This window comes from Solanum pennellii, chromosome 9, assembly GCF_001406875.1.
Source record: "Solanum pennellii chromosome 9, SPENNV200".
Lineage (NCBI taxonomy): Eukaryota > Viridiplantae > Streptophyta > Magnoliopsida > Solanales > Solanaceae > Solanum > Solanum pennellii.
Window position 1 is genome coordinate 19236196 of NC_028645.1, and position 12638 is coordinate 19248833.

General features: G+C 30.6%; 1 protein-coding gene across 5 annotated transcripts in view; it reads left to right on the forward strand.

Annotated features, from left to right (window-relative positions):
- Window positions 1-12638, forward strand: part of LOC107029618 — a 43250-nt gene that overhangs the window by 10435 nt on the left and 20177 nt on the right. For 2 of the 5 annotated variants that reach the window (XR_003574507.1, XM_027911861.1), the window contains exon 3: window positions 10990-11316. Coding sequence is in view for 3 of the 5 variants with exons in the window: in XM_027911861.1 (XP_027767662.1) it covers window positions 11081-11316 (236 nt within the window). In the remaining 2 variants the exon portion in view is untranslated. The other 3 variants (XM_015231052.2, XM_027911862.1, XR_003574508.1) reach the window with 2 other exon arrangements.

The window sequence follows — 12638 nt, forward strand, 5'->3', positions numbered from 1 at the left end:
GGGGTCTTCGAGGCGGTTAACGGTCCATAATCAATGTGAACTTTTTAAATTTGTTCTTCATATAAAAATATAAGATTTGATCTTACTACTCAATTTCTCTATGTAAAATAAAATGAATGACAATAAAATTGGTCTATTTCAATTTTTTTAAAAAGTTGCAAATCTACCATTTTATAAATTTCAGTTTATAAAATGTTAAATAGTTTCTCTTCAATAACGTCACTGCAGTACTAAATTCGAAATAAAAATCGGTGAGCAAAGAACTCTTAGTTTAATTCACATTGCAAGAAATTAATTTCTATTAACTATAAATAAATCTCTATGCGCACGTAATTGGTAATAACTTATTTTTTTTTTCTTTTTATGATAGATTTTAGCATTTTCAACTCATTAACAACAATAATGTAATGACCATCCAGGTCATTTATGTGCTAATATCTTATGTTCATCATTTAGAGTGTTCCTAAAGAGACCCAAGTCACTAATGACTTATTAGGACTGGTAGTTCGGTCACATCATTGTTCATTTTGTTTTATGCAAATTTCTGTGTTTTGGAAGCTTTTGAACCTTGAACAGTTTATTTCAATCAAAAGTTCAGGTTGAAGACCTCAAAATCCAATTTTGATGGTTTCATCATCTCCAAAAGGACCACTTAAGATGAGTGACATAGTCGGCTCGACTCTCAAGAATTTTGTGAGTTTGTGCTATTAGGTGTTTTAGCTTTCAAGTTTTGGTCTAAATTTAACCTTGGTCAACTTTCTTAGTAAACGTACTCGCATAAGAATTTTGTTAGCATGGTTAGCTTCGGAATATCAAGTTTGGTCTAAAAAGTTGTTATATTTAAGGTAGAATTGGACCAAAAAAGTAGATTATAGGGCATTTTTAGTCAGGTGAATGATGGATATACTTACACCTTTTCAATAGTCAAAGATTTTTTACGTTCATTTTCCATTTTTTTTATAATAAGCATAAAGGAAAGGGAAAATACAATAAAGATTGGGTAAACTACATAAACCCCACTACTTTAGATCTTAATTACTGGGAATCTCGTTAGTTTTCAATATTACTCCTTATACCATTTTTTGTTCATAAGATACATGGGTAGTAAAGCGTATGATACATGACTTTATCACGGGATACGTGTTTTAAAGGATGAGATGAGTGTTTTAATCAATTTGAATTAATTACATGAGTAAGTTATGGAAAATTAACAACCATGGCGTATTTAGTGGATCCATAATAATATCAACTAATATCATCAAAATTATTAATGTGAAAAGTTGAACTTCATTTCTTCAGCAAATCATTCTTTTTAATCTTAAAATTTTCGAGATCTCTTTAGCAAATGACGAATATCACAATATTGTTGAGACATTTCGGTTTAGGGTCTCCGAAATTGAATATGAAAATTATAGAATTGATGTAATACTTTTGAGAGATAATGCAAACTACAATGATTTAGTGGATGGTCTATCAAAAAAATTAGGAATCGATTGTGCTAAAAAAATAAGAATGAGATACATGATGGGAGTCAATCTAACTAGAATGGAAATTCGAAATGATATGGACATGAATTTTTTTTATGAAATTGAAAAGACGTCAAACAAATTGCGGGTTGTATCCAATATGCATAACAACAAAAGCTCACAATTTTGAATGTAGCATTCATGGTGGAATTGTGTTTTGAGTCAGATACATGTATTGTATCTCGGACTAATAATATGTATTTCAGAGTAATAATTTGTGCCGCATTATTTTAAGTAACGATCATTTAAAAGTAATGAAGTTTTAATCATGTGTATCTGTATATCTAATATAATAATGTTGACTATATGCATGAAAATAAATGTGCCATAATTTTAATGTATCACGGACAACTAAATGACCTCATGTTTAAGAGTAATGAATTTTGTATATATTTTGTTAAACGGTTTTCCCTGAAAATGATGTACTACATATGCATGACAAAAATATCTAGAGATTATCTCGAATATTTACTGTTCAAAACTAAATATACAATAGAAATAACTAAACAAAATCAAACTTTGTCACTTTAACTAATGCTGATTTTGTAGAGATGGAATCTAGTACATGCAAAAGGTGTATTGAAATGGTTAAGGAAGAAAGGGTATTGGAGAGATACGTGGGGGAGTGTGAATGACATACAAAACTTGTTTTGTGAATTAGGAGGAAAACAAGTTAAGGAAGACGGGGTAATGGTAAAATAGGTGTGGTAGTGGGAATAAGATACAAATCCGTTTTGAGATTGGGGAGGAAACGACTTAATTGAAAAGAGAGAAATTAATTTGAATTATTAATGTCCCATTAATGAATGAGATATAATTTTAAGATAATTATTCACTACCATTTTAGAGGAATTATGTATCTGATTTTACTTTTAAAAATATATTGTATATTTATTAAAAACTAGTATTCTACATAATATTTTTAAAGTACACGTAAAATATGTATATATGACAGTAAAGTATGTCTAAATAGGTAGGCTTTCCATTAAAATCACACAAACTATAGGGCCCAAAACTATATATGTGTAAGAAATGCAATAAAGAAGTAAAAAGAACAAAAAAAAAAGTTTCACTACCCAAAAGAAATGAAGGTTACAATAAAACAAAACAAAGAATAGATTTGAATTCGTGTCAGGTACCTTGTTAGAATTTTAAAGACTCGAGCTCTATTTTAAAGTGGATGAATCCTTATCAATCCATTCCCATCACGGTTCTTGGTAGTATGTGTAAAATTATTTGCAGTTGCATCCTTGTTTATTGTCATGGTAATGTATTATTGATATAGATATAGAAATAACGTATCACCAATTTGTAATTGCTGCTGATTTGGTTGTACTTACTTCTGAAACTGTATATTGTATGCACTAAAATTCACAAAATTAATATTCCTGGGCCCGAAAAACTGAATGGGCCCTTGTGATTGAACCGGGCCAGTTTGATTTCCGGTAAATTGTTGACACATGTCCCGAAAATTTCCAGTGTCTTATTGAATATAGTTGTTGGGGTTGACCGCCAAGCTTCTCATTCTACAGTTACGGACAGAAAGGCCGTGATGATAAGGCAAAGGATTAGTGGAGGAGATAGTTGATATGGCGGACGTGGCATCAAATAGTCTGCCACTGCCACTAAAGGCATTGATTGACGGCGGTGGTTAGGGGTGTCAATGGGCGGATTGAATTTAAATTGAAAATATTATAATGGGTTGAATAGAAATTGAGTTGGGTCTTGACCCATTCAAGTCTACTTTGGGCTCAAATGAGTTGGACTCAAAAGGGTTAAAAAATGAGTTGGGTCTTGACCCGTCCAATTTGACCCCATTAATTTCAATAATTTAACATATTGATATTTAACTTTTATAATCACAATTTGAATTTTCACTCAAGAATTTTTTGTTAAGAAAGTAACAAATTGATAAATAAATCCTAAAAGATGTTAAATAAATAATAATTTATATTTTCAATATAAGAACATATCTTAATACAAAATTTTAAAATGAGTTGAAATTGGAGATTGAATTGGGCTCAATTGAGAATTCTCTTCAAATGGGTTAAGCTTGAATGTGTTGAGATTGAACCCAATTCAAATTATCTTGAGCGCAATCCTTAAAATTCTAGGCGGGTTACCTATGTTTGGGTTCATTTTGACACCCCTGGCGATGGTGGTCCGGAGAGGGTGTATACTAAGATTAATGGTATATGATATTTATTAATTGAAAAACATTATTTATGAGAAAAGACTCATCGCAGCTATGTTATTTCCATTTGAGAAAAAGCCCATCCATGTTATTATTTATCAACTGAAATGACAAAATTATAATCCATGATACCTTGCTCACAAATAAGATTTAGAAAATCCATGATACCTCTTTTATATGATTATAGATTAAAAAATGTAATTTTAATACGATCTTATTGATCATCATGATCAGTTGAATCATAAGTTAACCAAAATTTAACAATTAAAAATTAAACCGGTAGTTCAATAACAAAGTTTTCAAAAATATTTAAAAATCGTGAACCCAATAATCCGACATCGAAGAATCAATAGCATTTTTCTATTCGATATTGATGAAATCGGTTTTTGTACACCCAATAATCGTGATGTTCATTTTTAACATATTTAAAAAAGAAATGAGAGTTTTTTTATAATTAAAAACAAATTTAATTTAAATTTTACTTAAAACCTTGATAAAATAATCTATAATTATATAAATATTTATAATTTATCCGAAATCATGAGTTTTAATAGTCTTCTTGAGAATTTGTTTACTCGTCGTTAATAATTACTGTATTTTGACTACTATGAATGCGTGGTAGGTGGTCAGATGACCCTACTGACTTTTTTGAGTTATGTAAAATAATATAGAGCAGTAATAATGATAATAATACTAATCATAATAATAATAATAATAAATTATTATTTTGTATGTTTTCCTTAATAGTACTATTTTTTTCTCCAAAAGAAAGCTATCAGGAAGCAACCTTGTTTGGCATGTCTAGCTTGAATACATCAATAATAACAATAAGAAATTCAACATAATCTGATAAATCAATATGCAGAAAGTAATATTTAGACGCTTTACTCCTTTTTTAAGTATAAAAAAGGTTATTTCCGATTGACCATCAATAATTCTCTATCTATTCGAACTTGAGATTGACGATGTGAAGAAGCTCACACGAAAGAAAAAAATATTTCAAATTGTTCTCATTTTATTTCAAAACTATTAGTATGCATATACTATTGTAAAAAATAATATAGATATGCTACCAAAGGATATTGCGCAGTGATTGACATTGTTTGTCCCTTAACTAGAGATCTCATATTCAAGCTCGGAAGATGAAAAACTCCTTGGTAGGGAGCGATGTGAATCCAAAATAATCGAGCATCAATAAGAAAATAAAACACTTCAAAGAAATCAGAGAGAAGAGGTAGAATATTTTAATCAATTGCTTAAATACCCTTATTTTTTTACTGTTTTTTTTTTAAAAAAATGAAATAGAGCACCATATCGATAATAGAACTAGAAAACTTGTTCTAATATAATTAGGCAAAAAAATTCTAATTAGATATGGGATTAAATAAATGTCAAATACCAAAATCTTAATTTGGTTTCTACTCCTAGTTTTATTTCTACATTATTAAATGTTTTTTTTAAAGGATTATGAATTTTTTTCAAAAGACATATAATATGAATGGAAGGAATAGTTTGATCAACTCTTAATGGTAGAAAATATGAAATGGAAACATTGATTATAATCGAATAAAGGGCTCCAATGCATGCATATCTCCCACTACTCTTTTATTATATACTATTCGCACGATACATGCATTATAAGGGCTTACAACTTTCAAGTAGTAAACAAGATTTGGTTAAACCTTGTCTAACTTAATACCACTCTTTTCACATAAAAACATATTATGATCGTCTGACCACAACAAAATATATATGGAGAAATAGAAGATTATTCTTTCCATTAGTAATTCTTGCATTCCGGCAGTTCCATCCGAGCTCGTCTTTGAAATTCTAAAACGACTTCCTGCTAAGTTTCTAATGCGTTTTAGGTGTGTTACAAAATCTTTTGGCTCTGACAACGGGCCCCTTATTCATTGAATCACATTAAAAAAAAGTTGTGTAGGTCAATTCCTTGTGAGTTACATAGCTTTAAGTGACAAAAAGATGTCATATACAATTTATGCCAAGATCACTTAGCTTGTGTTACTAATTGTCCCCTCAAGTACTTGAATGAGCCATGTTTTCAAAATCATAATTATTTTAATTTGATAACTATGGTGTCTGGGCCAGTTTTCACGCACCTGGACTAATTCCGAATGTCTGCCACCTCCCACTAGCAATAGACACTAGCTAACTTTGTCCACCAAGGTCAAAATGTTGGGTGACAAACGTGGAAATTCATACGTTTAAATTGAGTAACTGGATTTTCACTATAGGAATGGAAAAATCATGGAGGGAGGTAAATGTTCCAGAATTTTACCCTGCCTCTAAGAGAAACAATTGTGTATGTATCAATGGAGTTATTTATTGTTTAAATGTATCAGAACGAGGTTACTTAGACCCATTCAGTGTTGGAGATGAGAAGTTAATTCGATACATTTTGTTCCCCGATGAGGTAAGAATGTGGAGTTTTAATTTTTAGAATACTCACCAAGAATAGTAGAAACAAAGGGACAAGTTGCACCTATGGATAGTTCTAATTTTTGAGACGATGGCAATATATGTTTACATGTTTTTCAGTTCCAAATGAGAGTTATTATTAAACACAATCTTTTAGCCCTTTATTTACCGTGATACTAAGTGAGCGATTCTATCAGTTTCAACTTGTGGGATTTTCAGCTATGTTCTTATATGACATTGGATTGAAAGAATGGAGAATAGTAGATATAGATGAAATTCGTGAACGAGAACATACCAATGAGAGTTATTACATGAGTTTTGCGTTAAATCTTGTAGAGAGTATTTGGTCCTTGAGATAACTTCTACTACATTGAGGAGCCTCAACCGGTTTGGATTTTCAATGCCTCGGAAAACTGGTCAAGATAGAGGAACACTTCTGGATTTCCATGTCTTTTCGTATGAAGAGTTTTTTATATGTCATTGTCTCTAAAGTTTTTGTTCTTATCAATTGTTAACGTTCTATGACTTAAAACATGAATAATAATTACACGATCATGTCATTATGAGTGATCAGAGGTAATCATTATGATGAGATTAACAAATAATTTATGAATAATTAGAGGTAATTGCTGAAACCATTGCTCAAATGGAGTTACGTGGGCGAAATGGGAGCTTCCTAATTTTTGAAAACGGGGTTGTGGGAGAGCAGTAGAAGCACCGTGCAGATAGAATGTTGAAAAAAAGGGATAGAGAAAGAGGGACCTTTGGTCTTTTCTTTTGTTTACATTAATAGGTAATAGAACATTTTTAGATCTGATAGTGACCTCAAATCTTTCTGCTTTGTGACTATTCTAATACTACTCTCTAGAGCCGTGCGTTACACATGTGTCATGTGTTAATTATCACACAAGAGGTGGCAGAAACATGCCTAAAGGAACTTGTAAATAGAAATTTAATTTCCATCAACGATTAGAGTTTTTATGGAAAAATCGAGAATTGTGGAATGCATGATGTTACCCGTGAGCTCTGCTTGAGGGAAGCCTGAAACATAAATTTTGTGAATATTCTCAGGGAAAAGAATGATCAAATTTCAAATGTGGAATCCATGCATTTTTCCTCTATGAATCGAGTTCGGATCAGTATCCAATATGTCATGTTCAAGCATATTGTTGAGAAAATATAGGATATGTACCCTATTAATGAGTTCCGCTCTGTTATATGTTTTCTAGCTCACTGGTTCATGCCAAAATTTCCTTTCAAGCTAGTAAGAGTACTCGATCTTACTTTAGTAAGATGAACATTAATACTTTCCCCTGTTTGATACTTGATTTAATTCACTTGAGGTACCTAGCTTTGACTCCATTTCCTATCTTAGTTAGATAAGAAGAGGTCTCCTCATCATTTCGTCTTAGTTATACACTTGCTTCTTGCTTTCTAGAAAGCATAACACCTTCAGGTTCTCTGGAGGTTTCAGAGAGAAGAGCTACAAGAAGAAGAGGTCTCCTCATCAATAGACATTCCTCCATCAATATCTAACCAATGTTATCTGCTACTTTTATAATTTCGCATGACCGGGCTGTGAAATGTCCTCTCATATTACCATCAGAAATGTTGATAAATGTCGCAATTGAGGCAGCTGCGTTTGGACTGGAATCATGAGCCTACAGAGAAAAGTACTTTGGTTTTGAAAAATTTGGAATGTCTGTCTGGTTGGAATCCTTGGCATTGTACTAGTTCTGACTTAAGACTATTTCCCAAGTTAAAGAAGTTGCAAATATGTGGTGTCCAACAAGACTTTTGTAGTCACAAGGACCTGTATGATTTTCGATACTTAGATCAGCTTGAGGAACTGCAATTTCGTATTAGTTATACACTTGCTTCTTTCTTTCTAGAAAGCGTAACATCTTCAGGTCCTCTGAGGTTTTAGAGAGAAGCGCGACATTGTGGACATCCTGTTCCACCTTTGCTCCTATCTCCTCCGGATGCTTTTCCACAAAACCTTAAGAAATTAATTTTTAGTGGACATTTCTTCATCCCATGGAACGACTTGAGCATTGTTGGTAAATTGCCCAAACTCGAGACCTTTGAACTAATAGATGATTCCTGCATAGAAGAGGAGTGGATAGTTGAGGAAGAGTTCCCTCAGTTGAAGTTCTTGCTACTGAAATTTTCTGAAATTCGGCATTGGACAGCCAGTTCTGATCAATTTTCGCCCCTTGAACATCTATTTCTTGAAGGTTGCTTGTATATTGATTCAATCCCTCAAGATTTTTCAAATATAATGACACTCATTTGCTAATTGATGTAATACCCTACTGTTCAGAATCTGCTTGGAATTCCACCAAGAATATTCAGCAGGACATGCAAAAACTATTGAGGTCCATATCCTCTGCTGAATCGTATGTATTTCAACTTTGAGAGTGCATATCTAGATACCTCAACTTAGTCATAACTGGCAATTGAACACTCGAGCTTGTCTCTATTGTATCTAATGGACACCTGATGCTGATGGGACACATAAATTTAAAGATGTCTAGATGATTATTTTGTTTGTTTTCGCTCCATACACAAAATTGTCCTATATTGTTGTTTTCGCTCCATACACAAAATTGGACGGTTACTGATTCACAATTTAACTAATATATAGAAAACTAAAATGATGTAACAAAATATTTTATTTTTCTAACAACTTTCCACTATAATAGTGAAAAGAATACTTGTAAAAGAATATTGTCTAATTCATATTGAGTAACCTTTAAATGCCAAGAAAATATATGAATCACGGGGAGGCTATATCTTGTTAACATTTTAAAAAAAGAGTGACCGAAAATCATATCATCAGAAAAAATGTAAATTATAGGAATCATATACTTTTCATATGAAATTAAAATTATCCATGATAAGTTTCTTGTTATAATAATCCCTTAAAAATTAAAAATACTGAAATCAATAATTAGCTCAAATACATTAGTATGTAGCTCGAATACAGTAAATATTGTCTCGGATACATTAATATATAGCTCAGATATATTAAAAACTAGTTTGAATACATAATATGTAGCTAATGTACATATTATATGTAGCTCGTATACATTACATACTGGCTCGGAAACATTAACATGTAGTTTAGATATATTAAAGACTAGCTCGGATGCATAATATATAACTTAGATATATTAAATACTGACTCCGATACATTAATATGTAGCTTGGATACATTACAGAAATAAGAGATTTTATAGGTTTTTATAAATAGAATGAAACATTAGAAATAGGGGAAACATAAGACGTGTATTTTAATAGTTTTTCCAAATTAATAAAAACTAGTTAACATATCCGTGCTTCGCGCGGACCTCATTAGATCTATGAATAATTTTTTTTGTTTAAATATTTTGAGTCAAATATTATTATCATTGAACCCAATAACTTATATTTTTCAACTTGTTGTTCACTATCTATGAGTATTTTAAATATAGTTGATTTTGTATAATCTATTTCGTATGTTATCTTTAAAAACATGTAAAGAAAGAAAAATAATTTCATGAAAATTTTCTTTTTGTTTATGCTGCGAAAAATAATTTCATGGAAATTTTCTTTTTGTTTATACGGCTGTAGTAAATTCTAAATTATATTTTAGGAGGGAGTTAAATTATACAGTGTTCATAAAAAAAATATTAATGAAAAAATTTACTCTAAATAAATTGATAACCAATAATTTAATAAATCAGAAAACTCTAAATAAATTGATAACCAATAATTTAATAAATTAGAAAACATATAGAGTGTGTGTGTGTGTGTGTGTGTGTGTTGTGTGTGTGTGTGTGTGTGTGTGTGTGTGTGTGTTCAGAAATCATGTCAACACTACAAAAAGAAGCAGATTTAAAAAAAATACATTATAAACATTATTCTTATAAGACTAATGTATATATTGATGAAAAAATAAGTACAAAATTAGTACATAACTCTCTGAGTTCTTATCGACTCCTTTCACATCCTATTAAAATTCAAGAGTCTTCATCATCTACTTTTACTATAGAATAAAAATAATAACCTAATAATCTTGGTAGGGGTTTCATGAGATAAAGAAGTTGAATTTATATAAATAGAATAGGAGGAATATCAAAAGATTTCTTAAAATTTTAATTTAAATATTTGGAGGTTTTGAATATGAAAAGATGAGAGTTATGAATATTAAGAGTATAAAAGTTGAATAAGTAATTAGAAAATAATAATAAATAAATGAAGAATATGAAGAAAAAAAATAAAGTTAGCAAACCATGTAGAAAGAACAACTAAAGTTCTTATCATGTAATTAAGCATCAATAAATTTAAATTTGTGAAGGTAGTCATTCTTTAATAATAATCAAGAGGACATTATTAATATGTTTCTCCATTTTGTAGATTTGCACCCTTTAAATTATTAAATTTCGTTATTTATCATAAAGGATAATACTTTATCCACATTAATTATATTATTCATGAGAGGGGTTAAGGGAAAAGTTATAAGAAGAGGAAAAGTAAAGAAATTTAGGTAAAGATTTTTTTTTAAAAAAAATTATAATTATTATATACATCTAGATTATAGATGATAAATATTAATAAATTAGATATTGAATTAGAAATTAATCTTAGGAAGTCTAAAAGTCATTAATATTTAATTAAATTTATACAATCAAATATTTAAATATTTTATAACAATTTAATTTATAAAAGGGATAAAGCCGTAATTCAACTTTTAATTATTTTGTTCATGCTTTTAGTAATATATATAATATATATATATATATTGACTTTTACACAATTTAACTCTATCCTTAACCCACTTTTCAGCCCAACTTAGTCCATCTCATTCATCAGCCCAACAATCTCAAGCAAGCCCAGCCCATTACTTGTCTTTTAACATTCACTCAAGACATTAACAATGGTCACAAACAATATAACAGACAACATCAATATTCAAATTCCCAATTCCACCCTTTCCCAATTCAAAATTGAATTTCAAATTCCCAATTCAAGATCGTCCTTCACTTCATTGTTAAAGAGGAATTTGGACCATGGATTCTTCATCAACAAATGGGGGCCGTTGGTTCATTGCCGGGGCTCATTTTCTGGTCCTGAGAAGTCTTCTTCTTTAAGTTGCTATTTCGGTAAAAAGAGGTAAATCCCTTCTCGCTTCAATATTTCGATTTACAGATTTGTAGAAATTTGTTTAAGAGTTCTGTTTCTTTATTAGATGTGTCTCTTCTTCCTTTTAAGAGTTATTGATATAGGTTAAACATATGTATATCTTATGTTGCTAATCGCTAGTTGTTATGCTTCCAAGTTTGAAAATGTCTTCTCGTGTGGATTTTTGCTTGAAATGTTGAAGATTTGGACCTCTTTGATCTCACTATTGGTTGCTGCCCGATTGGAATTTTTTTTTTCTTTTTCGTTTTGATGTTTTCTTTGCATCATGTTCCCTCATAATCAAATATTTGTTTAGAGTTTTGATTTTTATCTCTTATTTGGTATAATTTGAGTCTGTTTCAATCTCTCATTCCCATAAAGTTTCTGCCAGTTTCTCTTTCATTGGAAATTCTTTATGTTGTAAATGTGGATCTAATATTGAGTAAAATGCAAGATTTGTGATCCAATCTTCTTGATTATTTTTGCCTTGCTACCACTAATTTTAATTTCCCTGATGGTATATGCTAGTTAATTACATCTCTAAATCTGTCTTCTTTAGCTAATTTCATTCTTCTATAGTAATTTTAGATATATTTAATCGCATGTTTCTGAAGTAAATGTTCAATCTTTGTGTCTAGTGAAGTTGATCTGTCTTCCTGCTGTAGTGTAGTGATAGTGATTTGTGTATGAGTTTATTAAAATGAATGGATTATTGCTCAACTTTAAGACTACCCTTTCGTTCACTATGTTGGCTCAATTACTTCATTATGGTTAACTCTTGTGAGAACTTTTATGCTTTGATGTTTCTGTGGGAATTTTACCTTTATTTGTTTCAAGTACAATGACATTTTTTTGCTAGGATTAGAATCATAATATCTGTCTCATCAAATTTTTTTCATAACTATTTAAATACTGCTTATCAGTTTGGAGTCTATTCTCGTTTAGGATAAATCTATGGTGTAGTCCAGATGATTCTCTTTGTCGTGCTTCCCTGAGTTTTCCGAAGGTTCTTTCTCGCTGACAAATCTCTCTTCCTTCGATCCATGCAAGTTGCTTTCATCATTGTTCTGCTTTTGGATTGTAGGTTTTGATTTGAATTTATTTGGTTGTTGATTTCATACTTTCTCCTTTTTGCCGTTCACACACTATGTATTTGTGTTCCTACTGATTGGGATTTGCTTTGGTGTTGTATGTCATGGCATGTGTGAGCTTAATTGTTAAAACTAATTTGTCCTTATAAACAAATTTCTCTGTATAAACGAATTTCTGTTTACTTTCCGCTAAAATTTTGATCTTACAGGTTGGGGGGGGGG